Source organism: Leptosomus discolor, chromosome Z, assembly GCF_034619465.1.
Source record: "Leptosomus discolor isolate bLepDis1 chromosome Z, bLepDis1.hap2, whole genome shotgun sequence".
NCBI lineage: Eukaryota > Metazoa > Chordata > Aves > Leptosomiformes > Leptosomidae > Leptosomus > Leptosomus discolor.
Genome location: NC_141419.1, coordinates 70,206,570 through 70,232,529, shown reverse-complemented (window position 1 = coordinate 70,232,529; position 25,960 = coordinate 70,206,570). Strand labels below are relative to the sequence as shown.

Sequence of the window (25,960 nt, the reverse complement as noted above, 5' to 3'; positions counted from 1 at the left end):
CCTAGCACAGCACCTACAGCACAAATTGCCCCATAAGGGTACTGTCTGAGACATGAAAGTTTGAAAGACAGAGTTAGATCCAGGTATATCACTTTTAGGCCAAATGCAGTAACCATTAGAATACCATAAAACATTTCATACTGGCTCTAACACACTGTAGAAAACGTAGACAATGGATGTTATTGTTAAGAAAGCTTAGCTATCGATCTTCCTCATATTTTGAATCCCGTGAGACTTACACTGCAGCTGTATGCCAAGGTGCTCAGGTGGAAGCAGTTCTGTGTCCAAGCAAAAAAAAACACAGGCACAAAGAGCATTTTCAGGAAGCTGTAAACGTAGGCACTTTGAGGTTTAGGCATTTCTGCGGTAGGATTATACACCTAAAATCTACTCAACTCAGAAGTATCAGTCTGTCTTGAATCTGTACAAGGTACAAACTGGATACTCTAGAATCCAATTATAAAATTCTGACATCCTTAACATTGCTTCCAATAGCAAATGGTAAATTTTGCTACCAACTTCAACATGATAGATTGCTTACATTCCACATGAAGTTGGTTGGTTTGGTTGGTTGGTTTTTGATTTTTCACTGTGACTTTTATTAGAACGAATGGAGGCTTCACTATTCTGTCAATTGTCAGCCTTTGAATTTCCTGTTTTGATTCATGTAGGCATTAATTGCCACATACCGTATTAATGTGGTTCTCAGAATTTTGTAAACAATCTTGCTGGACAGTCATCTAGTGTTAGGAAGTGGCACTTCCTGTCTATGTCAAAGATGAAATTGCTGTAATTGTAAAAGAACAAAACCTAAGCAGAAAGAAAGGACTTTCGGTTGCTTTTGTTTTCAGCTTGCTTGCAGTAATCCTGCCAAAAGAATTTGTAATTGTGTTTCACAGTCTGTGACTACATCAATTTTAGAAGATAATTCTGAAGGAGCAATCTCTTTTAGCTTTTCATTGCCTATTCTTTCCCTGCTCTAGACCCCAACACTATTTCATATTTGCATGTACTGATTAATGTATGCAAGTAGAAAACGTTATGCAAAGCATACATTTATTTAAAGGATAACATAATAGAAAATCTCATTTGCATTTCCAAATTTGATTTAACCATTCTGACATTAAGCATTAAAATTTAAGTCCAAATCTTTCTACACAAAGACTTGCAAACTGAAGTTTACCATGTCCTACTGTAAAGGATTCCAAACACAACTAATCACTACTGAACTAGGACAGAGTGAAGAACTAGTTAAACTTGTACAGTTTAGTACTAATAAACTCGAAACAGAAGAGCAGATTTTTTTCCCAAATGGTCCATTTAATAATTTGAAGCACTGACATTTGCAAATAGATTTCTTAAAAATATATATATCTCATTTTAACACAACAGCATTGCAAAGCACAAATACACTTGATTTGAAAGGAAAATTATCTCTGCAGAAGTGAACACAATAGTAGGCCAGCACGTCAGTCACTACTGGAACTGTCTGAACTATCAGAAGATGAACTTTTTTCCTTTCGTCTTTTCTTCTCCTTTTTATGATGTTTTCCTTTCTTAGTTTTGTTCTTTTTTTGCTTTTCTCTTTCTTTTTTGCTTGATTTTTGTTTTTTTGACTTTGGCCCATCCTCTTCAGCTGCACTTGATGAGGAAGCTCTAGGCAAAAAACCAACACACAGATTGATTCACAATTAAAGAAGGAAAATGCCACAAGAATAATGTGGGGGTTTTAATTTCAGTATTTATATAATGTCACAAATCAAATTTGGTGTAGAATTCACACAGTAGCATCCACACGGAATCTTATGATATTTGAATCTGCATGTTCAACTGAACTTTTCTAGACTATAGTGCTAGAAAAGCAGTAAGTTTAATACAGATTAATTAACAATGGAATAGGAAGTTAGGTGTTTTTCAGCCTTCAATAAGAACAAGTGTGACAGTACAGACAGAAAACTGAAAGCATGACAGTAAGACAGAGCTTCCAGCTTTTAAAATATCACACGACCAATAACACTGCTACAGTAATGCCTTCAGACAAATCTTAATGTATTGCTCTCATGCGAAAATCTAAGAGAAACTCTTGCAGCTGGTAATATTGGTCTCTAACCACAGTGATGAGTGATTACATATATACAAGAATTAAGACAACAATAGAAATCATGATTATTATACTCAGGAGGGCAGTTCTGTGCTATTGTTTACATGATTAACGATTAAGTACTTGCATGTGAAGACTACAGACAGCAGACTGACTATTTTCTACTGTCTTCCTAAGTGTAAGTTTGAGCTACACTACGTAAATAAGGAAGGGGAAAAATGCCAACAAAACCAGTGTTAGATACTGTTTCCTTATTTCTGAAATACACCTTATGGTGGCCTCCAAAAACATTACACATTTCCTAGCTCTCAATGCAGTTCCTGGGATATTGTCTCATCAATAATTCTAATCACCAAACTGTCTATAGTCTCATCTAAAAAATATCACCCAGCAGACCAAAACTCAGATTCTCAATAAACTTGAGTATTGCGACATTTTCATTTGAAACTGCAGTAACACTTTTTTTAGGCTTCTACAATGACAGGGACATTAAAACTCAACACTTGCTGAACAAAACTACAGAAGTTTTCCTTTTGATAGTTACGTGCTACTCAAGAGTGTGCGCATGTGTGTGTCTTCACATGCATGCGTGCATGCAGGGAATTTGGAACTGCAAGGAGGTTTCTCCATGCAAGCTAAGCTGGGGACAAACCCCATAATCCCCCGACTCTGTTCTTTTCCCACCCCACCTTGCCTAGTGTTGCGCTTTCTCAGACCTGCAGACTTCCAGCCTGCCACAGCTTTCTAGACTTCCATGGTCCTAACTCTACAGCAGGAAGCCTGTGGCTTTACCATCGCTCAAAAGAACAAACAAGTTCTCACTGGAAAACAGGAAGCTTTTCAAACCAGAGATGTCCTTGCAAATAAAGTGGCATTGAAAGAAGCAATGTTTTCTGCAAAACAACCCAAATATCAGGAATATTTTTAAAGTTCTATTTTGAAATTAAAATAGGTCTGTGATAGTTACCTTTTCCTTGGTCTCTTTAATTTTGTTTTTTCTTTGCTTTTTCTTTTTTGTTTCTTTTTTTCTTCCTCCTCATTTAAATCTATGGATAAAAAGTTACAGTTTACAAACCAGTTATCTGAATTAAGATCAGCATTAAGAGTGGGTTCAATAGCAATGTAAAGTTCCTACAAAATTCTTGTTAAGTTTTTCTTTTCCTTCCTCCAAATTCTGGTCTAGTATAGTAATTTCAGAAATACTTTGCAGAGTAGCAGAACTTTTTATACAAGTTACAGTCTAATGACTTTGAGCTAAGCAGTAAGAATGAAGGAAGACCTGTAAAATGTAGCAAAAAGTCATGACTTTGCCTGTATGTTTATATCCACTCCAGGTTTTCACATTTGTTCTTCTGTATTTTAAAAGACTTGACAAGTCTGAAAACAGGTCATTTAACTAGAACATACAAAAAAAAAAAAAAAAAGAAAGAATATGCCCTTAGTATTACCTGAATTACTTCCACTCAACCTCATTTCAGGCTTCACAAATAGCTGTGCAATAACTAAGATACATTTGAGTTAACTGTCAATATATACTGTCCACAAAAATTGGCATAAGAGTCACTCCTCATCTGATAATGTTTGTTTTCTGCCCTAACACTGTATAGTATTGTATAGTATCTTCACATTTCACTTAAAAGCAGTATTTTTACCACACTGGATGAAATTTCTGACCTTAGAAATTTCTATACCTGTTGAAAAAGTATTTTTACATCCTCTGAAATGCAAATCCATCACAAAAATACACTTTACAATGGCAGCTAACAGGAAAATACTGACTTTACTTAAAGCATTTAGCTAAAACAGACAGATAATTTTGAGCATTTAAACTTCCCACAGGGTCTGCGTGCTAGTGCAGTTATTAATTTCCTACCGTGAACAGAAATTACTGGTAAGTTCTGGAGCAAAATCTGAAAAAATTCAATACAAGTTACAAAAGCAAATTACTTTTGAGGCAATTAAAAGCCATGAAAAAGAATGCGTGAACAAGTACTGAAGTATTTTTTTAAGAAACAGTGCAAAAATCTAAGTGCAGTGTAAAAATCTTGGGAAGATGAGACCACTTGAAAACGGCAAAATCCTGCCCAGATTATTGACAGTTAACAACACATATCTCCTTACAGTACACATAGCAGCCACAGTTTGAGAAAGAACATGTAATACACAGGGGTATCACAAGATAAAGTAAAGAGCTGTTTTTCCTGCGGATATCCATCTTTAATCAGTTTAGGGCCAAAAATTTCCCTTACACTTCAAAGTACATCACAAATGGGAACAAGTTTTTCCAAAGAGTTTTGTTCCAAGAAAGGACTGCTGCAGTACCAATTCAGCAGCTAGACTATCCACTTCTTTTGAAGTGTTCCACCAAATTACAGGGTTCTATCTATCCTTTCTCTTTCCTAAGCAGCATGGTTAGTAGGAACTGAGTGTTGAGTCTGGAATGTGAAAGCAACATAACAAAGCATGACGTTTCAAGGGGCAGAGGGGAAGATTATTCGTTCATTCAAAACATGCTGTGGTGGAACAACCTCCCTTATTACTTAGGGGAACAGCCTCTTCAGAGTCCAAATTCAAATTAACTCAAGTATCTGCTAAATAATCCATCTGTTCTCTCTCTGACAAACAGCTGATGCTCATATTTCCAGAGAACAGTACTTCTCAAAATAGGAATGTTTAAATTCAATTCACTAGCTGTTTCAGTCAAAACACTACTTAGAAAGTAGAAAGAAATTCAACTGTCATATTTGTCATTAGTTTTGAGAGTTACTATCAACTTTAAAGTCTTTAAACTACATGCCATAATCAAAACTCAGAACACCCATGTCGCTTTCTCCTAAGCAGCTTCTTAGTAACAGTCTTACAATCTTTCGTATTTAGGAGCTGGTTTTTGAGATGTTCCAAATGGGGACATTATTAATTTCCTATGACAGGAATTAATAATAGTAAAAAAAAAAAAGATGTGGGTGTATCAAATCTCCAAAGTCTGAACATATGAAGTAAAAGACTTACTTTTAAAGCACAGGTTAAAAGAACTAATAGCAGTTAGCAGAAAGGATACAGTGAGAGTTCCAGTACTTCAGAAGACCATTACCCAATTTACTCTTTAAGAAAAAAAAACAAACAAAGCCTTACTCTTTTTCTCACGCATGGCTTGCAATCTCTGTAGTTCTTCCTCCTCACTGTCTTCACTGCTAGTGCTGCTGACATCTAAAACAATATCTCTTTGGGGATCTACGCGGAGGAAGTTTCGACATTCAAATGTCAGATGACCAGCTGAACAAAACAAATATTCAGAAAGAAAAATTACAATCTACCTGAAGATATCAGAAACTAAAGAATATCCGTTATAGTATTATTGTGTTTTGAGAACTTGAAAAGGGCTAGTCTGCATCTGTGAACAAGGAGGGAGAAGGGTTACTTTAAAAAAGCCTCAAAGAATTTTGACAGATTGTGCAATGTTATTCCATTTACTAGCGCTTACTAGACCTCTCTTATCAGTTAAAGATTTTGTCCAACCTTTACTTTCTATTTTGTTAATGTCTCAGATCCTTCCTGAAGAAATTACTTAAAAGCATGAAGTGAAACACTTAAACTACAGTAAGTGTGTTATGTCGCTCTTTCTGTCTCCCTCTAGTGAAAAGAATTCTATTTGCTTGTGAGACAAATCTTTAACAACCAGTACATAATACTGACTAAGCTACTACTTGTCTAGTATTTTTAGTCTTCTAAGTTACATCTTAATAATCATGATCAGAGTTAGAAACCTTGTTCTGAATACACCTATTGCAATAATAAAGAGAAATAAAACAAATTGAAGTTACGGTTTGGGAGAAACTAAGCCAAAGACACAGGAATTCAAGTAGCAATCTAAATAAACTCATCTTCTCCACCATCTTGAAGACAGAGCTTCTAGGAACATAAATACAGGTTGTGTGATTTGACTACAAGTTCTCTTCCAGAAAGCTTCTGATACTTACTGCATGTAGAAATAAAGTACTAAATCTATATTGATATCCGTGTTCATTTGGAAGAATAGGTACACAAAGCAATCAATTTATAAAATTTGTTGGAGAAAAGTCTACAGCGAAAGAACAAAGCAAGCTTTTTTTTTCCCCTTCAAGTCACATAATGCTCTTAAAAAAAAACCCATTAAATCACTCTTTTAAATGTTCAACACAATTCACTGCAAAACAGTGTCTACCCCTCCATTGTTCTAAAAATAAGAGTTAGTGATTAACAAATTAAATTCTTCACCAAGACCTGTCTCCATTCATCAGGAGAGTAGCCACAGACGTGCTTATATGGGCTGATCAAGCCCATAATGCAAAGCATGAGCTAAATGCCAACTACAGAACTTGTAAGTAACAAAATTAACTGTTTCTTGAAATACAGAATGCACAAAGGAGTACATTTTCTTAGCGCAGACGAACATACAGATTTTAAATTATTTTTTCTTTTAAGACAGATTTGACTTGAGCTGAAATGCCTGCCTAAATTTTCAGCGAGACTCAGAAGAAGCACAAATGCTAATCTCAGTACATAGTAAAGAGACCATGCTTGCAATTCAAAGTTTCTCAAGTAATTGTATTGCAAATGTAGGACAGATGAATACAATGGCATACTTTTTTTTTTCCCCTGAGAAACGCAGGGGTTTTCAAAAAGCAGCAATAGGTGTGAGGAGCCAGAGAATGCATGGGAAATAAATAAATTTTAAAAATTACAATAATTTGAACTGACAAATGTCTGGGCAACAAGGGAGAAAACTTTTTTATCCCCCCCCATCAAAAGGCATTTCCAGCACTATAAAGTGAAGAAAACACTGTAACTTCACATTGCTTTCTACAGACTTACGGTAACCGCACTTCTTGCATCCTGCTCTGATGTTATCCTTATTTGCACCTTAAAGAGAAAATTTTATGAATTAGGTGTTGCTGAACTGAACTCAAGCTTCTTTTAAACCTGGCTTGATAATGTCAATACACAGGCAGGAGCAATCACTTCTCAAGAGCATCAAGTACACTAAAATCTCTTAAAAAAACTTAAAGAAATGTAAAACGGTGCATTTCTAAGGTCACTTTTCTGTGCAGTAATCTATCAGAAAAAATTTGGCTCGTATAAACTGCTATGGATCATTTAGTTTCACAGGACTTACTGCAAAATCCTAATTCGATTTATCATGACCCTTCCATTATAATTTTAATAATTATTCCACTTCTCTGAAAGCTTATGCATTTATTTACAGTATGAACATGGTAAGAGCTATCTGACATTCCAGTGATCCATAACTGTGCACTACAAATATACTTAGAAATTCTAGCACTGCATGGACATTGACAGACTTTCACTGGAAACTCTGAAGCAATTTATATTTTAATTACAAGAACTGTCTTAAAAGGGCAATTAAAAAAAATTTAAAAAATCATTCCTGAAAAGTGACAAAAAACAGACAGAAGCAATTAAAAAAACCAAACCAACAAATTGTTAAATGATTCTGAACCCAGGCAACATGGCACCAAATACAAAGAATTAATGGGTGCAAGAAAGTATACCTGTATCTTGCAATGTCATGTGAAAGAAACTCAAAACAGATCTGCTTGCTCACTACACCTTGGGACTAGAAAACAAGATTACCCAAGCTACCTACTTTGTCTCAGCTTTCTGAAATACTTGATAAATGTTAGCCTTACTGTGTAACTGACCTGTAGGTAAAGAAAGATTTGGTATTCCATGCAAGGGAGGTCAGTACAGTCATGAACACATCATAAAATCTGCAATAGGTGCAGGTGCCATTTAACAGGATTTCCACTAGAAACACCCAGCAGATGACGAGAATATTGTCATCAAATACTCCCCCACCCACCAATAAGACTGAAATTCTACTATTATTTTTGGCTTTAAATAATAATATTAGAAGCAGGGGTTCAGACTAGATGAAGTTGTAGATAATTGGAAGCAAACAAATTACTAGAGGCTTCCTTCTTTCACTCTCTTCTTCCCAGGTGTTAATCCTCAAGAAAATAAAACCACAGAAGCAGCCATCACTAAGGACCTCATTCATTCAGTGGAGCACAAGGTTGCGGGAAAAAAAAGCTTTGGAAACCTTTCAATGCAAATATGAGATGTCTTCCTCAAGAAGAGGCGGCTTATACTAACAGAGGTCAGGAACGTAGCACTTGGCCACCGCTCATCCGACGCGCTGGGGAGAGGCCCCACAGGCCTAGAAGGAAGCGACTCCGTGGCTGCGCTCACCAGCAGCTACCCCACCTCCCTGCCTCCCGCCCCCCAGCACCAGCGGGTTCAGAACACCAGCCGCGCGGCCCGCAGCGCCGTTCCTCCACCGGCGGCCCCTGCGGCTTTAGGCAGATGCGCCACCCGCTGCCCTCCGCCGCCTCACACTTCCCGCGTCATTTTCCATCAACCCGCCCGCTTATTTCCCCTTCCCAACATGCCGTCCCTGGGGCCAGCCGGCTATTGCCCTTTCTCTCCCCGCAGACCCGCCCGGGAGCTGCCTACCCGGCAGAGCCATGGCGTCTCCCGCCGCCGTCGGCCTGCCCCAAGCCCGCAGCAGCGCCTCTCCCCGCCGGAAGGCTTTGCCCTGCGCACTCGGACCGTGCCACTCACAGGGAGGACGGGGGACCTTACGACGGGGCGGGAGCCACGGGGAGGGACTTTAGGTGCCTAGAGAAGCCTCCAGTCTCTTGGAAAGGAAGTACTTCCTCAGTGACTCCGGTAGACGCTGCAACGCGGGGCTTATCCCCCCTTCCTTCCTCGTAGCTTGGGCAACATCCTCCCCACCGCCCGGCGCTGCATAGAGGCGCCCAAGATGGCGGGAGGTTCGGGGAGGTAGGGAGCGTTAAGAGGCGAAGTAGGCGAGCGTCGAGCCTGGGCGGTTGGTCACCTGCTGAGACGCCCCTCTGCCGACCATGAGCAACATCTACATCCAGGAGCCCCCCACCAACGGCAAGGTGAGGCTCGCCGGGGGCAGGGCTGCGGTGGGCGAGGGGCAGGCCGGGCCAGGCGGTCGGGCGGAGGGGAGCTGTAGTGCAGCGTAGGGGAGGGGGCTGCTGCTGAGGCGGGTGAGCGCTCCTCAGCGGGTCGGGAGAGGAAACTGGTCTGCGGGGGCTTTGCAGGCGAGGGGGGCGGCTGTGGGGAGGGCGGCTGAGGAGGCTGCACTACGTGCCTGGGAGGTGTATTCGGGTGAGGGGGGTGCGCACTCTGCGGGGTGGGGGGTTGGTGGTGGTGTGTGCGCGGCCGTTGCTCTTGAATGAGGGAGGTGTGAAGAAATTGACAGTGTATGGGCTGTATGTGTGCGGTGCTGATTTGGTTAAAGTTCGTTTGAGGGGATACAGCCTCGGAAGACATGGCCTGAGTTAAAGCACGGTGTGTGCTGTGTGGGTGCATAACACAGAGCAGTCCCGGAAACAGTTTGTTTAATTTTCTTTATTCTTGACTATATTTTTGGTTCTTAGTTTTACTATGATCTCTCGCTGAATGTAATGAATTTAATTACTTGTAAGAGAGGGTCATGCCTCTGTAGATTTATGGCATAATTGTATTTTTTTCCCCCATGTTATTTCATTATGGAAGTGATAAAGGGTATCTAGCTTTCTGTCATGTGTCAGGTACCATGTCATTGGCCTTGGAGCTTTATTACACATATGGGCTCAGAACTATACCTTCAGTTCTGGTAATACTAGCTAGAACTAAGAGTAGCTACCTGGCACATCTGAATGTTGTCCGCATTTAGCCTGTACTAGAGCTAAACTGTGACAGTTGTTCTATCACCCGAAGAACCCTCACCAATCAGGGAGGGGAGTCAGGAAAAAGGAGAGAAGACCCATAGGTGAAAGTACAACAGGTTTAACGAAACACCACCAGTACAAACAGAAAATACTTAGCCAAATGAATACACTGTTGTCACAATCTGTTGCCAAGTAGTCCTCAGCAGAAACCAGAGAAGGAGCAGGAATCCAGCAGGGCTAACCTCACAGGAGCTCCCTCTCCTCAGTAAACCACCTCCCTTCATAATGAGCATGACATTACAGTGTGGGCTGCAGCTGTGGCCAGCTCGGGTCAGCTGCCCTGGCTGGCTTGAGCCTGCCTAGCATGGCTGGGCTGTGATTCTGTCCCAGCCAAACCAGGACAAATGTCTACTACTGTCACTAATATAATGAATTCAAAAGTATTTTTTTAGCTTAGCAGTGATATTCTTTGATCAATGACTAAGTTACAATAAAACTATTGATGTATTTATCTATATTTTTATAGGTTTTGCTGAGAACAACAGCAGGAGATATAGATATAGAATTATGGTCAAAAGAAGCACCGAAAGCATGTCGAAATTTCATCCAGCTTTGTATGGAAGGTAAGGATGGAATGGGACAGGAGTTATTGAAATTATTTCATGTGCAATTCTTGTGTCTTTTTTGTAAATATACAATGTTTTAACTTTTAATATGTTAGTGAATTAATTTGTGTTTAGAAAATATTAATTAACACTCAGACAATGTTTTTTAAGGTTATTAAGGAACACAGTGGAAAAAAAAATTTAGGTGATTTTTCACTAAGGTGACTTAGTATTATTAAAAAGTATGTCAAAGGCTTGGGAATGCTTATTTTCAGCAAGTGTCTACAAAGTAAAACTGCTTCTTTAATGTATATAAGAAATGACGATGATGCAATATTGGACATGCTCCAAAATTCTCATTTCTGTATTGCGCTCTTTGCTACCTTTGCATGTTTTTCATAAGTTTTTCTGATGTTTTAATTTGCTGTACCTTTTTGTTGATGGAAGCTCTGTAATGCTCTTCACTGAAGCAGTGGGTACCAGAATGAGAAGCTTGTTGGGGAAACTGTAACAAGAATTTGTGAAGGACCTGGTGCCTTTATGTGTTTTGTAGCTACTGCTATTATCGCATTTATGCATTTATAGAGTGGTTAAGAGTTCTTTTAGCCCTCCTCTGTTAAGGAAAAATAGCAATCTAGGATTTGTGCATCCAGGACGGATCCAGCCTTTTCCATGTTCTTATACCTAGTGTGGAGATATGGAGATTTTTTGCAATGGTAAATCGATTTCTTAGCCCTTGGTAAGTCCTAAGAGTTCAGTTATCCTCAATGCCAAAGAAATGGGCTTTATTTCCTTTCTGAGTTTGACTGCTGTGTAGGATCCTATGCTTTGTATAATAAATCCGAGTATTTCTCTTGTAAGTATCAGGGCATATAATCATCCATGAATATATCTAGCTATGCTGCAACATTTGCAGATCCTGTCATTAGCAGTCCTTTGTAGCTGAGATACGGTCACACTAAGCAAGACAGTGGAAGAGGAGGGAACCCAGTGGAAATAGCAGAATCCAGTTACAGTACTTGCTTTCTGGAACTTCAGTCTCTGGACATCACCTGTATGAAAGTTTGATTTTGAGACCGCTTACATGTATTTAATATCCTCTTTATCTTTTTTTTTTCCTTTTTTTTTAGAATATTACAATAATACAATATTTCACAGAGTAGTGCCTGGCTTTATAGTACAGGGTGGTGATCCCACTGGTACTGGATCAGGTGGAGATTCAATCTATGGAGCTCCCTTCAAGGTACGTATCTGTATATCTTATGCATTAATTTTTGGTTATTCACTATCAGTTCTTCCTGCTGTGTTAGGTTGTGAGAAAACAAAGCTTACGTTAGAAATGCAACATTATACATGCACAGTAATTGTTGCTTCAGTGTATTCAAATATACCTTTTTGAATTGAGAGCACTTAAATGTAGCTGTTCTGATATGATAAATGTGTAACCTTACTAGCATGAACTCACAAGGGAAAATAGGAGGAGGGGAAGAGTGAAGAGGAGGTGTTCATATGGTGCAAACTCAGATGCAGAAATGTACATTCTGTATGCACATTTCATCTCATTTAGCAAAGGTCTCTGAATGCTGTATATGTGAGCATTGGTATTGTTGCTACCAGCGTGGCTCATCTCATTAACAATGAGGCTCAGATCCCAAGTGAAGCTACACATGCACAGTGGCTATGTTCTGTTCTGCCTGATGGTTTTATTTCATTTGAGGCAGGCGCCTTTAGCTCTTGACGGAAGCTGCATAGCCTGTCTCTGAGCCTTCTGTCTCTCTCCCTGCTGCTAGAGCAGACTCATACATGTAACACGAACATGAAGGTTGTGGAAGGGATTGGTGCCTGAGCAGAAAACAAAACAAATATCACCAATATTGTAGTGTCACTGTTTAAAGTTAGTGGTATCTCAATATTGCGTTGTTTAGAATTATGATGCTGCCATTACTCATTGCTTTCACCTTGCTTTGAAAGTAGTCCTATTCTGTCTTCTTATGGTCCAGAAAATGTTCTTCCTATGAATTTTTGCAATACTGTACTATTACAACCTGTTATTGAGCTTCTGGTTATTTTACATGAATTAGGATTTTTTCCCTAAATACAGTGGGTAACAAGAATGTCACATTTTACAAGAAATGTATGAAATGCAGTTACTGTCAGAAATACTTTGGATTTTCATAATATTGGGGGGATATTAAATTCCAGGAAAAATAACGAATAATGATTATTAGGCAATGACTGGAAAAAGAGAAAGTTAACAACACAGAACTTAAAGCGTTTTTATTAAATCTTGTCTTTCTATTATCGATACACTAGTTTCAAATTTTTTTCTTTCAGTGTTTTTTGGTTATGTGTTTATGGTTTCTTTTAAAGAAGATTATTCAGTTGTTTGCATTATTATAGGCACTAAGAAGAAAAAACATTGACTAAAAAGAAACATTTCTGATGAAAACAGGAGCTTTTAAATACAATTGTGCCACTAAGTTTCAAAATACTTTGGTTTTCTTACTATTTGAATTTAAAAGAAAGTTAACACCATATTTTCTGTGTGCGTATATTGATGTAAATAAGCTGAAGAAGTGGAAAAAATAGTTACATACTTAAATTATGTTATTTTCTCTTCTGTCTCTGCCAGGATGAGTTCCACTCACGATTGCGGTTTAATCGAAGAGGACTTGTTGCTATGGCAAATGCTGGGCCCCATGATAACGGGAGTCAATTTTTCTTTACGTTGGGTCGTGCAGATGAACTTAATAACAAGCACACAATCTTTGGAAAGGTCTGTTGCACAGACTAGAGTTCCAGTTTGTTTGACAGAAGCTACTATAAGTTTCTCTGTATTCAAAGGCCATTTTAGTGTTGTTTGCCTCTACTTACATTTGAAATGTTTTTTGCTGCTTTCTAAGCTGTCTCCATTCTCTTTGTTTCACTTGTCTGGTAGAAATGTTATTATAGGTTGTTCCCATAATGATCTACTTTGCTGTAATTATTCTTCTAAATTACAGTTTTGTGTTGTACTTCCTTTGAATAATTGTACTAATATTATCATGGCTGTCTTACTAATCAGTTCATCTAATACTAGTGACATTTTAGAAAATTCTGCTTGCAAATTCTAATTACTCAAGAAGAATCAGGAAAATGAAAAATATAAGCTGAATTTACCACTCTCATGATTTACTTGAAAGAAAATAAACCAACTATTTTTTTATGTCACAGTGACTTTTAGTTTCACATCTTACAGTGAGAATTTGACATCTTCCACTGCATATACTTTCAAAAATGCAGGTTTAGTTTCCTGTATTCCTTCAACTTTTGCTGTTAAATTTAAAAAAACCAAACCTTTGTACGTTGTACTTGCTGTCTTTTAGAAGTCTTACATGCTTTCACTATTTCCTATATCATTTATGTTTTCAAAATTCATTATATAATAATTGCCTTGTGTTTTGCAGAATAATTAACAAAAATTATGGGCAAGGATTTTCAAACCCTATTTATCAATTTGACAGGTTACAGGGGATACAATATATAACATGTTGCGTCTGGCTGAAGTAGAAGTTGACAAGGAAGAGAGACCTCTCAGTCCACACAAAATAAGAAGTAGTGAGGTGGGTATATTCCGATGGAAATTGTAAATTTTAAATCTTTTGTTCATAGTGTTCAGAAAACTGTGTACTAGTGTGAAAACTTAGCATGTCTTTTTATACATTGTTTTTAAATCTTGAATAATTTAAATATAGCAAAATACTTATTAAAGATGTGTCTAAAATACTACTTTTTTAACAGGTTTTGTTTAATCCTTTTGATGACATTGTTCCAAGACCAAACAGAAAGCCGAAGAAGGACAAACCAGAAGAAGAAGCTAAAAAGTCCAAAGTAAAAGGCACAAAGTAAATACATGCAACATAAATTTTGGTTAATTTTCTTTCACCTTTAATTTGCAGCTTGTTAGTTTTCTGTTTCTACTTTTGAAACACAAGACTTTACCAAAATGCACAGAGAAATGTTCTCTAATCTTAGGAAAACCTACTTCTCTGTTTCTGAAGAGATGATACAAATCCAGTTGCTGTGAGTGAAGTGGTTACTGTGCATCAGCTGAGCTGTAACTGTTCCATATGCTGATAGTTAGTTGCAAAAGAGAGGTATAAGGTAGCTTAAGCCTTTCCCATGGGCAAGAATGTGCAATTACTCTTTTGTGACTGAGATGACCCTCACGGTAATATGCGCTAGTAACTAGGTCATAGCTCAGTTATTTGAGGTTTTTGAATTTCTTTTATCAGCTACCACTTCTCTCCCACTAAAATACTTAGCAAAAGGCAGGCATTTCGACATGGGAAATTTCAGTTTCTGTGAATGAAATTTGGTAGTCATAAACAAGCAATGAAGAGTAATAGAAAATTTAAAATTGGTGTATGCTGCCAGTTCTGTTGGACAGAAATACATGTTGTGTAATTTTGAAAAAAATTAAAAAATTTTAAAGAGCATTATTTCTTTTAATTGCATTCTGTGGATGTGTGTGCATTTGGTGGCTTTTTGAGTTGTCGTAGCTTGAAAAGTGTGTTGGGTACTTGAACGCTGCTCTGTTGCAGAAAAAAATTTTAAAAATGCAAGTGCTGTGTTTTCAGAGCTATCAGCATTTAGAAGTGTGAAAGTTAGTAAAGGCAAAATTTCTGAAGTTCCGTCTTACCATTTTCTAAGTGATCTTTAGCTATTCTGATTGTTTTGTCTCAGGAATAGAATAGAACATGCTTCTCTAAATATTCGTGGTTTATTGCAAAACAACATGTAGTTGTTTGAAATTGGTATGTTTAGCAGGACAAAAAGTTTTTTAAAAAATCACATACAATGTGAAAGTAATAAGTTTAAAGTTTATGGAATGTTAATAAGACATTATTTAAAGTTTTACTAGAAAATGTGTTTTCTCTCTTAAAGAAATTTTAACCTGCTTTCCTTTGGGGAAGAAGCTGAAGAAGAGGAGGAGGAAGTCAGTAGAGTTAGTCAGGTACTGTACCAAACTATCCCCATTTTTCTTTTAAACTTAAAATTACCTTTTTTGCATGTTCGTGAAAAGCTTTAAAGTTCTTAATCTTGTTCTTATGTTTGAGTTTTGAACACTAGTACTAGAAAGTACTTCAGTTTTTATGATTCTGCTATTTTAACATCTTGAGAAAACATTTCTTTTATTTTTCTAACTTTGAGGGTGCCTTCAGTTACTGCGAGATATTTTACATTTCCATAAACATACAGTTTCATACTTCATCACGTAGATCTGTCTGCTGTAAAATTCATAGAGGTGATAGGTACTGTATTTTTCTAAAAGGAAATAGATCAGCTTGTTCATTGCCAGTACCATTTTCTTATGTATATGCGCTCTATGTGCAAAATGAAGTGGGGTTATTGTGGGGAAAATAGTGCATTATCGTAATTAAATATTGCACTGTTGTGAATTGTCCACGTTGACAAAACTAGGGTTGCATAGGTAGTCTTTGATCTAACATATCCTTACCTGACTTTGCCACTTAAATAAGGTTACTTTAAAAATTTCTTTAACAAGTTGTCATTCTCATTTCTACTGCTGACCACATTATTGCTCTGGAGCACTAGGCTTTCTTCCTTATTTGTACAGTTTGGGTAGCTACCGGCTTCAGCTAGTGATTAGACTACATGGTGCAGAGTCCTGTACCCCATAAGTGAAAAAATGGTCCTCAGTCCTCAGGATTTAGTTAAAATACAAAAGAAAACAGTGAATAATAATGGACAATATTATAGTGAGATGGTATCTGTTGGGATGATAGCAGAGATTTATCACAGCAGTAGTTTTAACTATTTGTCTTTCTTGTTTCAACTTACCAGTCAGACTAACTATACTTATCTTAACATGCTCATCTGCAGTCCTGCTCTTGATGTATGTCTGTGTTTTAATATTGCATTTAACTTGGTTGTTTTGATGTTCTTCTCTTTCACATCAAATACTTGCTTTTCGGTTCTATCTGAATAGAACACCTCTTTCGTGACAAGCCCAGTTTCAGTGTTGTCATGCTGTCTTCAACTCAGTCTTAAAATCTCATCCTCGTATTTGTCCTGACTAATAAAATTCTGGACTAGCTGTAGCTGGGAAAATAACCAGATCAACTGTTTATGAAGAATTTCTATTAATTCTTTACAGCAGAAGGAAACTTACCCCCCCCCCCAAACATTATCACTTATTTCTGATAGGTCTGGGTCAGCATACCTGTAGTTCTGGACATTATCTTAATCTTGATTGAGTTGAAGTGCATAAGAAGTATAGATACTTTCAAAAAGAGATTAAACAAAGGATTAGGAGCATTGCTGCCTTGTAAATGTTACAGGTCAAATTGTGTCTTCTGTATTAGTAAAGTCTGTAAATGGTTATATTATAGAGAGTATGAGTCTTAGAAAGAAAATTTGTGTACCCCAGGAGGTTATAGAAAGCAGAGATCACAAGATTAGGGAAGTTTGTGTTAAGGAGTGGCAAGAGCAGAATGGCTGCATGAGGGAGTGTGAGCAAAGAGACAAGAGTGATTCCAGCACCGGCAGTGTGTTCATGAACAGGGGCACTATCCCACAGGGTGTGGATACAGCAGGCGGAGTTGGTTGCTGTAACAGTGTCCATCAACAGTCCTGGACACGGCAAGCAGTAACCGAGACCAAGGTCCCCATCCAGAGAGTCTATTCAGGAGCAGCAAGAGATGGGACAGGAGACAAGGCTGGAGACAGGTCTACAATCTGGGTCCAACTGGCCTATCCAGAAAGTGGGGTTAGACACAGGTAAAACTCTGACATAGCTCAGGCAGCGAGTGGATTCTCAGGCCGAAGCTGAAATGGTGCTCATGGGCAGAGGAGCTCCAGGTAAAACTCCTCAAGGCCACTAAGGCTGTTATTGCACTCAGGGACCTGACAGTGGGGCCCCCACTGGTTGTTGCTTAGTGTGTAAACTGAAGCTTTCAGTGTCCAAACTGCTCATTGAATTGTCTACACTTGTTTGGAGCAGTTTACAAAGGTGAGAAGCTCTTGTGTTAAGTTCCATCTAGCTGCTGAACACACACACAAATTACTTGTTGAAGGAGTAATTTTTAATGTTGCTGAACGTGTTAGTCTTTTTTTCTGTGTAATAAAAAACTGAAGTTGTGTTTAAACAAGTAAGATTTTATTATCCGCACAGCCATTGTCTTCTTGAAAAGGTTAGAAAATGAGGCTGAAATGGAGACATTCAGATCACAATACAGACTGTTTCTGTGACAGAGATTTTCAGTCTGAAATACAAGTGTGCTATTTGGATTAGTGTGGGGGATGCTTTCTTACTGCAGTCTTTCTGCCTGAAAATCTTACGTGTTGTTAGATTTATTTGACTGTTTGCTTCAGTAGATGATTTCTGCGATAGATGATGTATTGTAGGTTGATGAATTGCAGGTTGTTAATTTCTTTTTTTTTTTTTCCTAGGGGTCCAATTAATGTTCTGCCAACATTGACATGCTTTGTACATGGTAGTTCTTTGAGCTGTCATTTGCTGTTATGAAAAAGTCAAGTTCTTACCTCTTCATTCACTCAAATTATATGTACTAGAGCATGTATTTTTATGATGTGTAGTAATTGTGATGATTAAACAATTTTTTTTTTTTTTCCCTCTCCTCTTTACTTTAAAATGAAGTGCACTGCTATTGCAAAAATACTCTTTAAATCCGTGGGGTCAGTTTGATGCTCCTCTTTTGGGAGCACCTTGTCTGTTCTTCTGCTATTAAAAGTGTTTATGCTTACTGGTTAAGCTAAAGCTAACAAGAAACAAGTTCTCTTTTTCTTACCATTATGCTTTTTCACCATCTATTCTCTCCAACACTGAAATTTATAATACCTTTTTTGTTTTCTTTTTTTTTTAACAGAGCATGAAGGGAAAAAGTAAAAGTAGTCATGATCTACTGAAGGATGATCCACATCTAAGCTCAATTCCTGCTGTCAAAAGGTTAATATGTGATTTCCAATTTCCAGGACAGAGTTACTTTCAGGATGTTAGACCTGATTAGCATCATATATACTCATTGTTTGTCTGTTACTCTTGAAGAAATTAGGAATGGCAATGCTGGATCAGACCAAATGTTTGTCTAACCCACTATGGTGTCACCAACATTGGCCATCAGTGGATGCCCAAAAAGAATAAAAGTAGGGCATGCGTAATCTTTACCTGAGTAGACTCCCAGCCTCTATGTACTTTCATCTCAGGGGACTGTCAGAGTTTGATGTAGTTCATCTGTTTAGTAATCCTTAATAGAGCTCTCGTCAAAGTACTTTTTCGGTCTTTTGTAATATTTTTTTACATTCACACTCTACTGTCTGCTGCAGGAAGAGGTACCTCCCCTTTTTGTCCTGACGCTTGCTGCTAATAGCATCATTTGATAAATTCTGACTCTTAGGCTGGAAGAGACAGTGAGCAGTCAGTCTCTTCATACTTCTCTTTACCGCAATCCCTTCTTAGGCCACCTCTTTTCTGACCTAAACTTTTAAAGCCTGCTCAACTTTTCTTCCCACAGAAGTTGTTCTGTACCTGTGGTTATTCTTGTTGCTTTTCCCAATCCTGGTTCTGTTCTGAAATACCTTTTTTTTTTTTTTTTTTTCCAAATCTGAACAACATACTGAAAATGAGGCGAATCATAAATCTGCTTGCATAAAGATGGTCTCTGTTTCTTTTTAATACTTCTTAACTTCTGATTTGCATTTTTAACTACTGTTGAGTATTGAGCTGAGGCAATTCAATAAAAATATATCCACTCTAGGAATTTGCTTATCATAGAACCATAGAACAGTTTGGGTTGGAAGGGACTTTTAAACCAACCCTCTCTGCCATGGGCAGGGAAATCAACTAGGTCACACTGCTCAGAGTGCTGTCCAACCTGACATTGAATGTTTCCAGGGATGGGGCCTCTACCACCTGTCTGGGCAGCCTGTTCTAATGTTTCACCAGCCTCATTGTGAAAGATTTCTTCTTTACATCTGCTCTGAATCTACCTTCCTTTAGTTTAAAACCATTAGACCTTGTCCTGTTGCTACAAGCCATACTAAAAAGTCACCATTTGAGTGCTGAAAGACCATAGTAAGGCATCCCTGAAGCCTTCTCTTCTCCAGGCTGAACAACCCCAACTCGCTCAGCCTAGCCTCATAAGAGGGGTGTTCCAGCCCCCTGATCATTTTTGTGGCCCCCCTCTGGACTCGCTCAAGCAGGTCCATGTCTTGTGCTGAGCACTCCAGAGCTGGACACAGTGCTCCAGATGGAATCTCACCAGAGCAGAGTAGAGGCGCAGAATCACCTCCCTCGACCTGCTGGCCACGCTTCTTTTGATGCAACCCAGGAAAAGGTGGGTCTTCTGGACTGTGGGCGCACACTGCTGGCTCATGTCCGGCTTTTCATCCACCAGTGCCCTCAAGTCCTTCTCTGCAAAACTGCTCTCAATCCCTTCGCCTCTCAGCCTGTATTAATACTGGGGGTTGCCCTGACCCAGGTGCAGGACCTTGCACTTGGCCTTGTTGAACCTCCTCAGCTTCACACGGGCCCTCGATCTTGTCCACGTCCCTCTGGATGGCATCCCATCTGTCAGGCGTGTCATGGCACTGCACCACTCAGTTTGGTGTCATCTGCAAACTTGCTGAGGGTGCACTTGATCTCAATGTCTGTGTGACTGATGAAGGTGTTAAACAGTACTGGTCCCAGTACAGACTCTGAGGGACACATCATGAGCAATGATGGTTAGCTGAGAGCTCCTTGTTCTCTATGTGGGACTCCTTTTCCTTATGTGCATAACTTTACTTATGTCTACTTAAAATTTCCCCTGTCATTTTATTGTCTCATCATTCAGGTCCTTCCGCAATTCTTCAATCTGGTCTTGGCTTTACTACCTTGAGTAATTTAGTATTCTCAAAAAACTCAGTGACCTGGCTGTTTGTCTGCTTTGTTACTGAGCTCACTGAACAGCTCAAGTCCCAACACAAGACTACTGTGGATATACACTAGTGATCTTCCTCCATGGGAAGAAGTGATAGATTTGCTTCTAACTTTTTCCTGTCTTTTAACCATCTATTTTTTTATGCATGGACTTTTCCTGTCACCCCAGGAGTACATAGTTTCCTTAAAAACTTTTAGTTAGAGGTTCTGTGTGAGTCCAGATATATCAGAGAGGTCATCCACAACCATCTGTAGCCCCTTCAAAATACTCCGGAGGTTGGTAAGGCATTTGCCTTTGTAGTCATGTTGCAAATCCCAAATAGCTCATTTTACCTTTTACTGTGGCTTCTAGTTGTTCAGGACTGGCATCAGAATTACAAACCCGGATGCAGTCTAAATATTTTCTTTAATACTTACTTTCATTTGTGGGCTGGTTTTGGTTTTTTTTTATTATAATCCATTAAGAAATATTTCCACAGAGAGTCTTTGGATTAATTTTCTCAATGAAATTAATGTCATTGATTCCAACAAATTTATGGTTTCTTTGATGACCTTGATTACTTACTGATGGCTCAGAGCGCACCTCAAAGCCTTGACTTTGATATCTGCTTTAGTATTTCATGCTTTGGTTCTTTAACATAACTTATTTTTTAAATTGTGGGATGGAAGAATCTTCAAGGGTCTTTTTATTAGTCTGTGACAATTAACAGTGGATGTGTTAGCCTTAGTAAATAGATTCCTTTTTTAATACACTAAACTGTAGCTATACAACAAATGAAAATTTTGATGTTAAGCTTAATTATCAGTGTAGTGCATGTCAAACGTGCCTATATAAAGAAGGCTTTCCAAAATACAGACTATTTGCAATGAAATACTAGAAATTATTTAATATATGAGATCAAAAACGTCATCATCTTAAGGGTTCTTTTCTTTTAACTGTATACATTAGTGTTTTGTTTGGATAGCTCAAGATGTGGTCATAATTTATCCATTATATGAAAGTCTGTGGTTTTAGCCTGTGTTTTTAAACATTTCTAATTAGAAAGGATTATGGCAGTCAAATGGTAGAAAATACTGTTAATTGATGCTTTTAAGATTGATATGAGGATGATATAAATGACTAGATTGATTAAAATTTCAAGTAGCTAACCAAACAAATTTTTTTATTTAAGAACTTTTTTTTTAAAAGCAGTATTTTAAATCTCCTCTGGTACTTCAAAATGGTTTTGATTATTTTTCTTGTTTTAGTGAGGCAGCAAGTGAAGAAAGGAATCTGAGTGAGGTAAGTAACTTTTTTTTTTTTTTTTACAAATAAGTCTTTGATTTTTGCTGTGTGTAAATTAGATTTTCTTAGGGTGACAAATGCTACTTTAGAGGTTTTGGAAAACTATCTCAAGTCAGATTTCCAACAAAAGGCTGGAGACCTTTCAGAGCTCTAAGGTTTGGCCATTGTGAACATTCGCAACGGAGTAGAGTTACTACTGCATACTACCTAATTAATTTTATAAGAACTACTTACCGGATATTTCGGTCAGTAGGCTAGGTATATGGGAGGTTGTGTACCACAGGGTGACAAACCATCAATAAAAGCCCTGAAATTGCTTCTAAAAAATATATATATATATTAAAATTAAGTTTTTCATGAATAATGATAGAACTCAAATGTGTCAGTGGAAGTCTGTGTATGAGTGAGAGTTCCGTTGGAAAGATTTCTTCAAGGAAGCAAAATTTCAGTATTTATCATTTGAATTGTATTGATGAAGACTTGTCACCTCTGAAAGACAGGAAATCTGAATAACCAAGCAGTAACATTCAACCAAATGTGGAGCCTATTTTAATTACAAGCAGATTGTCATACATGCTGCAGAGTAAGGTTGCTAGCTGAAGTATGTCTGCCTCCAGCCATAGGTCATGGGGATACCCCTTTGAGTTGCTGTCGAGACAAGGATGTAAAATTTGACTAGGAATGTAATCTCCCATTCCCCAAACTGAATCCTGAAAAGTACTGTTTTACATCTCTATCCACCACACACAGGTACTGCACTGTTAGTTGATGCTCTGTGGAAGTGAAGGGAAAAACACAATCTGTATTATTCTTATGCTTAAAAAAAAAAGAAAACAGTCTGCTTCCACCCTGTTTCCTGTTGTTTTTTGCATGAAGCATAGTATGAGTCCAGGTTCTTGGACTCTTCTCCTTTCTAATTCCTGCTCTGCAGGAATATTTAAGTGTCAGAAAGTTCTGAGAATGGTACTTAATTAATAATTCTTCAGATGTTCAAATAGCCCTCTGTTAAGTGAACTGGATTCAAAGGAATACAGAACATGTTAGGTATATTTATTTAAATTTTTATTTTTCAACCTAGTTAATCTAAATGCTGTTACAATGATGTCATGAAGTCAGAAGGAGGAAGGCTTTTTCTTTCTTTCCAGCAGATGCTCTCCTTAGATTTAATTTCATTGAAAAATCTTGGCTAGAATCTAGTATTTCAGGCAGTTACCTGGGCCTTGTAAAGTGGTGATAGTATTCTGTCATCTCTCTTGGATTTATTTCAGTTAACACATCACAGGATCACTTTTGCAGTGACACGGCTGCAACACATTGGTGGTTTTATAGCCATCCTATGAGCAAATAATCCTTCCAGATCTCCCTACCCCCACCAAATAACAAGTCCCTAGCATGTAAGAGGAACTCTTGTAATTATTCCCTGAGCACCTGACCTTGCTGTTGATGCTATTAAATATCATCCTGTTTCTCTTACTGCAGTTCTCAGTGTCATACGTTTCATGCTTTGAGAGTCAGATCCTTTGTATTAACAGTATCTCATCACTATTTGTTAAATGTCTTTTTGTGTCTAAGTTATTAATGAAAACATTACATGAAATGTGTTCACAAGACTAAAATTTTTTTCCCACCAGTGATATTCCTCTGTTTCCTCATTCTGCACAACTTGTTTTCCTCTCCCTATTTGTCAGTGAGTTACTGAATAGTAAGTTTTGTGTAGTAATATGGATAACGTAAAGTGTGATATCTGTGTCCCAATTCAATAATCTTCTCAAATCATAGAATCATGGAATGGTTTGGGTTGGAAGGGACCTTAAAGATCATCTAATTCCAACCCCCTGGCCATGGGCAGGGTCACCTTCCACTAGACCAGGTTGCTCAAAACCCCATCCAACCTGGCCTTGGATGCTTCCAGGGAGGATCATCCACAGCTTCTCTGGGCAATGGATTCCAGTATCTCACCACTCTCACAATAAAGAATTTCTTCCTAAGATCTAATCTGAATCTCCCCTCTTTCAGTTTGAAACTGTTGCCCCTTGTCCTATCACTACTCGCCCTGATAAAGAGTCCCTCCCCACCATTTCTGTAGGCCATCCTGAAGTACTGTAAGGCCGCTAGAATGTCTCCCTGAAGCCTTCTCTTCTCCAGGCTGACCAGCCCCGACTCTCTCAGCCCATCCTCATAGGGAAGGTGCTCCAGCCCCCTGATCACCTTCATGGCCCTCCTCTGGCCCTGCTCAAGCAGGTCCAAGTCTTTCTTGTGCTGGGGGCTTCAGAGCTGGACACAGCACTGCAGGTGGGGTCTCACCAGAGCAGAGTAGAGGAGGAGAATCCCCTCCCTTGACTTGCTGGCCACACTGCTTTTGATGCAGCCCAGGATGTGATTGGCTTTCTGGGCTGCGAGCTCACATTGCTGGCTCTTGACCAGCTTTTCATCCACCAGCACCATTTCCACAGGGCTGCTCTTGATCCACTCATCCCCGAGCCTGTATTGACACCTGTGACCCAGGTGCAGGACCTCGCACTTGGCCTTGTTGAACTTCATGAGGTTTGCACAGGCCCACCTCTCCAGCCTGTCCAGGTCCCTCTGGATGGCCTCCCTTTCCTCCAGCGTGTTGACCTCACCACACAGCTTGGTGTCATCATCAAACTTGCTGAGCGTGCACTCAATCCCACTTTCCATGTTGCCAACAAAGATGTTAAACAGCACTGCTCCCCCTACCTGACCCCTGAGGAACACCACTCATCACTGGGCTCCACACAGTCATTGAGCTGTTGGCTGTAACTCTTCAAGTGCAACCATCCAGCCAAATGCTGATCCACTGAGTGGTCTGTTTGTCAAATCCGTGTTTCTCCAGTTTAGAGACAAGGATGTCGTGCAGGACAGTGTCGAGTGCAAGTCCAAGTAGGTGATGTCAGTTGCTCTTCCCTTATCCACCAGCACTGTAACCCCATTGTGGAAAGCCACCAGATCTGTTGGGCATGATTTGCCCTTGGTGAAGCCGTGTTGGGTGTCACCAATCACCTCCTTACTTTCTGTGTGCCCTAGCATAGTTTCCAGGAGGGTCTGCTCCATGATCCTGCCAGGCACAGAGGTGAGACTGACTGGCCTGTAGTTCCCTCAGTCTTCCTTTTTTCCCTTTTTAAATATGGGGGTTATGTTTTCTCTTTTCCAGTCAATAGTAACATTGCCAGATTGCCATGACTTCTCAAATATGATGGATAGTGGCTTAGGCTCTTCATCTGCCAGTTGCCTCAGGACCCACAGATGCTTCACATCAGGTCTCCTGGACTTGTGCATCTTCAGATTCCTTAGTTGGTCTTGAACCTGATCCTCTGCTACAGTGGGTGGTTCTTCATTCTGCCAGCCCCTGCCTTTGTCCTCTTTGACTTGGGCAGTGTGGCTGGAGCATCAATGAAGACTGAGGCAAAGTCATTGAGTACCTCAGCCTTCTCCATATCCCAGGTGTCCAGGTCCCCCATTTCCTTTTCGAGAGGGCTCTCATTATCCCTAGTCTTCCTTATGTCACTGACATACCTATAGCAGCTTTTCTTGTTACGCTTGATGTCCCTGGCCAGGCTAAATTCTATCAGGGCCTTGGCTCCCCTGACCTGATCCCTGGCTGCTCAAACAATTTCTCTGTATTCCTCCCAGGCTACTTGCCCTTCTTTCCACCCTCTGCAGACTTCCTTTTTACATTTGAGTTTGTCCAGGTGCTTCTTGTTTATCCACACAGACCTCCTGGAATTTTTTGCCTGACTTTCTCTTTGTTGGGATGCATTACTCTTGAGCTTGGAGGAGGTAATCCTCGAATATTGGGCTCCTCTTCCCTCTAGGACTGTCTGCCACGGTACTCTACCAAGCAGTTCCCTAAAGAGGCCAAAGTCTTCTCTCTTGAAGTCCAGGGCAGTGAGCTTGCTGTGCACCCTCCTTACTGCCCTAAGGATCTTGAAGTCCAGCATCTCATGGTCACTGTAGCCAAGGCTGTCCTTGAGCTTCACATTCCCCACCAGCTCCTCCTTGTTGGTGAGAACAAGTTCCAGCATAGCACCTCTCCTCATTGGCTGCTCGGTCACTTGGAGAAGGAAGTTACCATCAACACATTCGAGGAACCTCCTGGATTGCTTGTGCCCTGCTCTGTTGTAATGGCTAAATCATATTACATATTGCAGCAAGTAGTCATTCTGACACAAAATCTCTCATTACATTTTAATTTCCAGAGCAAAGAGAAGAATGGGGCAACTCCACCTGGCTAACAACATCAGCAAAAACTAGTACAGCTTCCAG

General features: G+C 39.2%; 2 protein-coding genes across 4 annotated transcripts in view; one reads left to right on the top strand and one right to left on the bottom strand.

Annotated features, from left to right (window-relative positions):
• Window positions 1-1,299: 1,299 nt before the first annotated feature.
• SREK1IP1 (SREK1 interacting protein 1) lies at window positions 1,300-8,665 on the bottom strand. Its single transcript, XM_009947152.2, has 5 exons — window positions 8,615-8,665; window positions 6,953-7,000; window positions 5,234-5,374; window positions 3,069-3,147; window positions 1,300-1,656 (listed from the first exon to the last, which is right to left on the bottom strand). Exons 1-5 carry the CDS (start codon window positions 8,625-8,627, stop codon window positions 1,470-1,472), a joined length of 468 nt encoding a protein of 155 aa, XP_009945454.1. The 5' UTR covers window positions 8,628-8,665; the 3' UTR covers window positions 1,300-1,469.
• Window positions 8,666-8,943: 278 nt separating this feature from the next.
• CWC27 (CWC27 spliceosome associated cyclophilin) overlaps window positions 8,944-25,960 on the top strand; it is a 125,839-nt gene continuing 108,822 nt past the window's right edge. For 2 of the 3 annotated variants that reach the window (XM_086479530.1, XM_086479529.1), the window contains exons 1-9: window positions 8,944-9,066; window positions 10,370-10,466; window positions 11,579-11,691; window positions 13,081-13,224; window positions 13,952-14,050; window positions 14,229-14,332; window positions 15,375-15,444; window positions 18,341-18,420; window positions 21,640-21,673. In XM_086479530.1, coding sequence (XP_086335656.1) covers window positions 9,025-9,066; window positions 10,370-10,466; window positions 11,579-11,691; window positions 13,081-13,224; window positions 13,952-14,050; window positions 14,229-14,332; window positions 15,375-15,444; window positions 18,341-18,420; window positions 21,640-21,673 — 783 coding nt within the window. In that variant the 5' untranslated portion in view covers window positions 8,944-9,024. The remainder of the gene's footprint in view (window positions 9,067-10,369; window positions 10,467-11,578; window positions 11,692-13,080; window positions 13,225-13,951; window positions 14,051-14,228; window positions 14,333-15,374; window positions 15,445-18,340; window positions 18,421-21,639; window positions 21,674-25,960) is intronic. The other variant, XM_086479531.1, reaches the window with a different exon arrangement.

Coding starts and splice junctions, on each gene's coding strand:
- SREK1IP1 (XM_009947152.2), bottom strand. Junction 3,148..5,233: donor AGCCATGCGTGAGAAAAAGA/GTAAGGCTTTGT, acceptor TTTTATCCATAG/ATTTAAATGAGGAGGAAGAA. Junction 1,657..3,068: donor TTAAAGAGACCAAGGAAAAG/GTAACTATCACA, acceptor TTTTTTGCCTAG/AGCTTCCTCATCAAGTGCAG.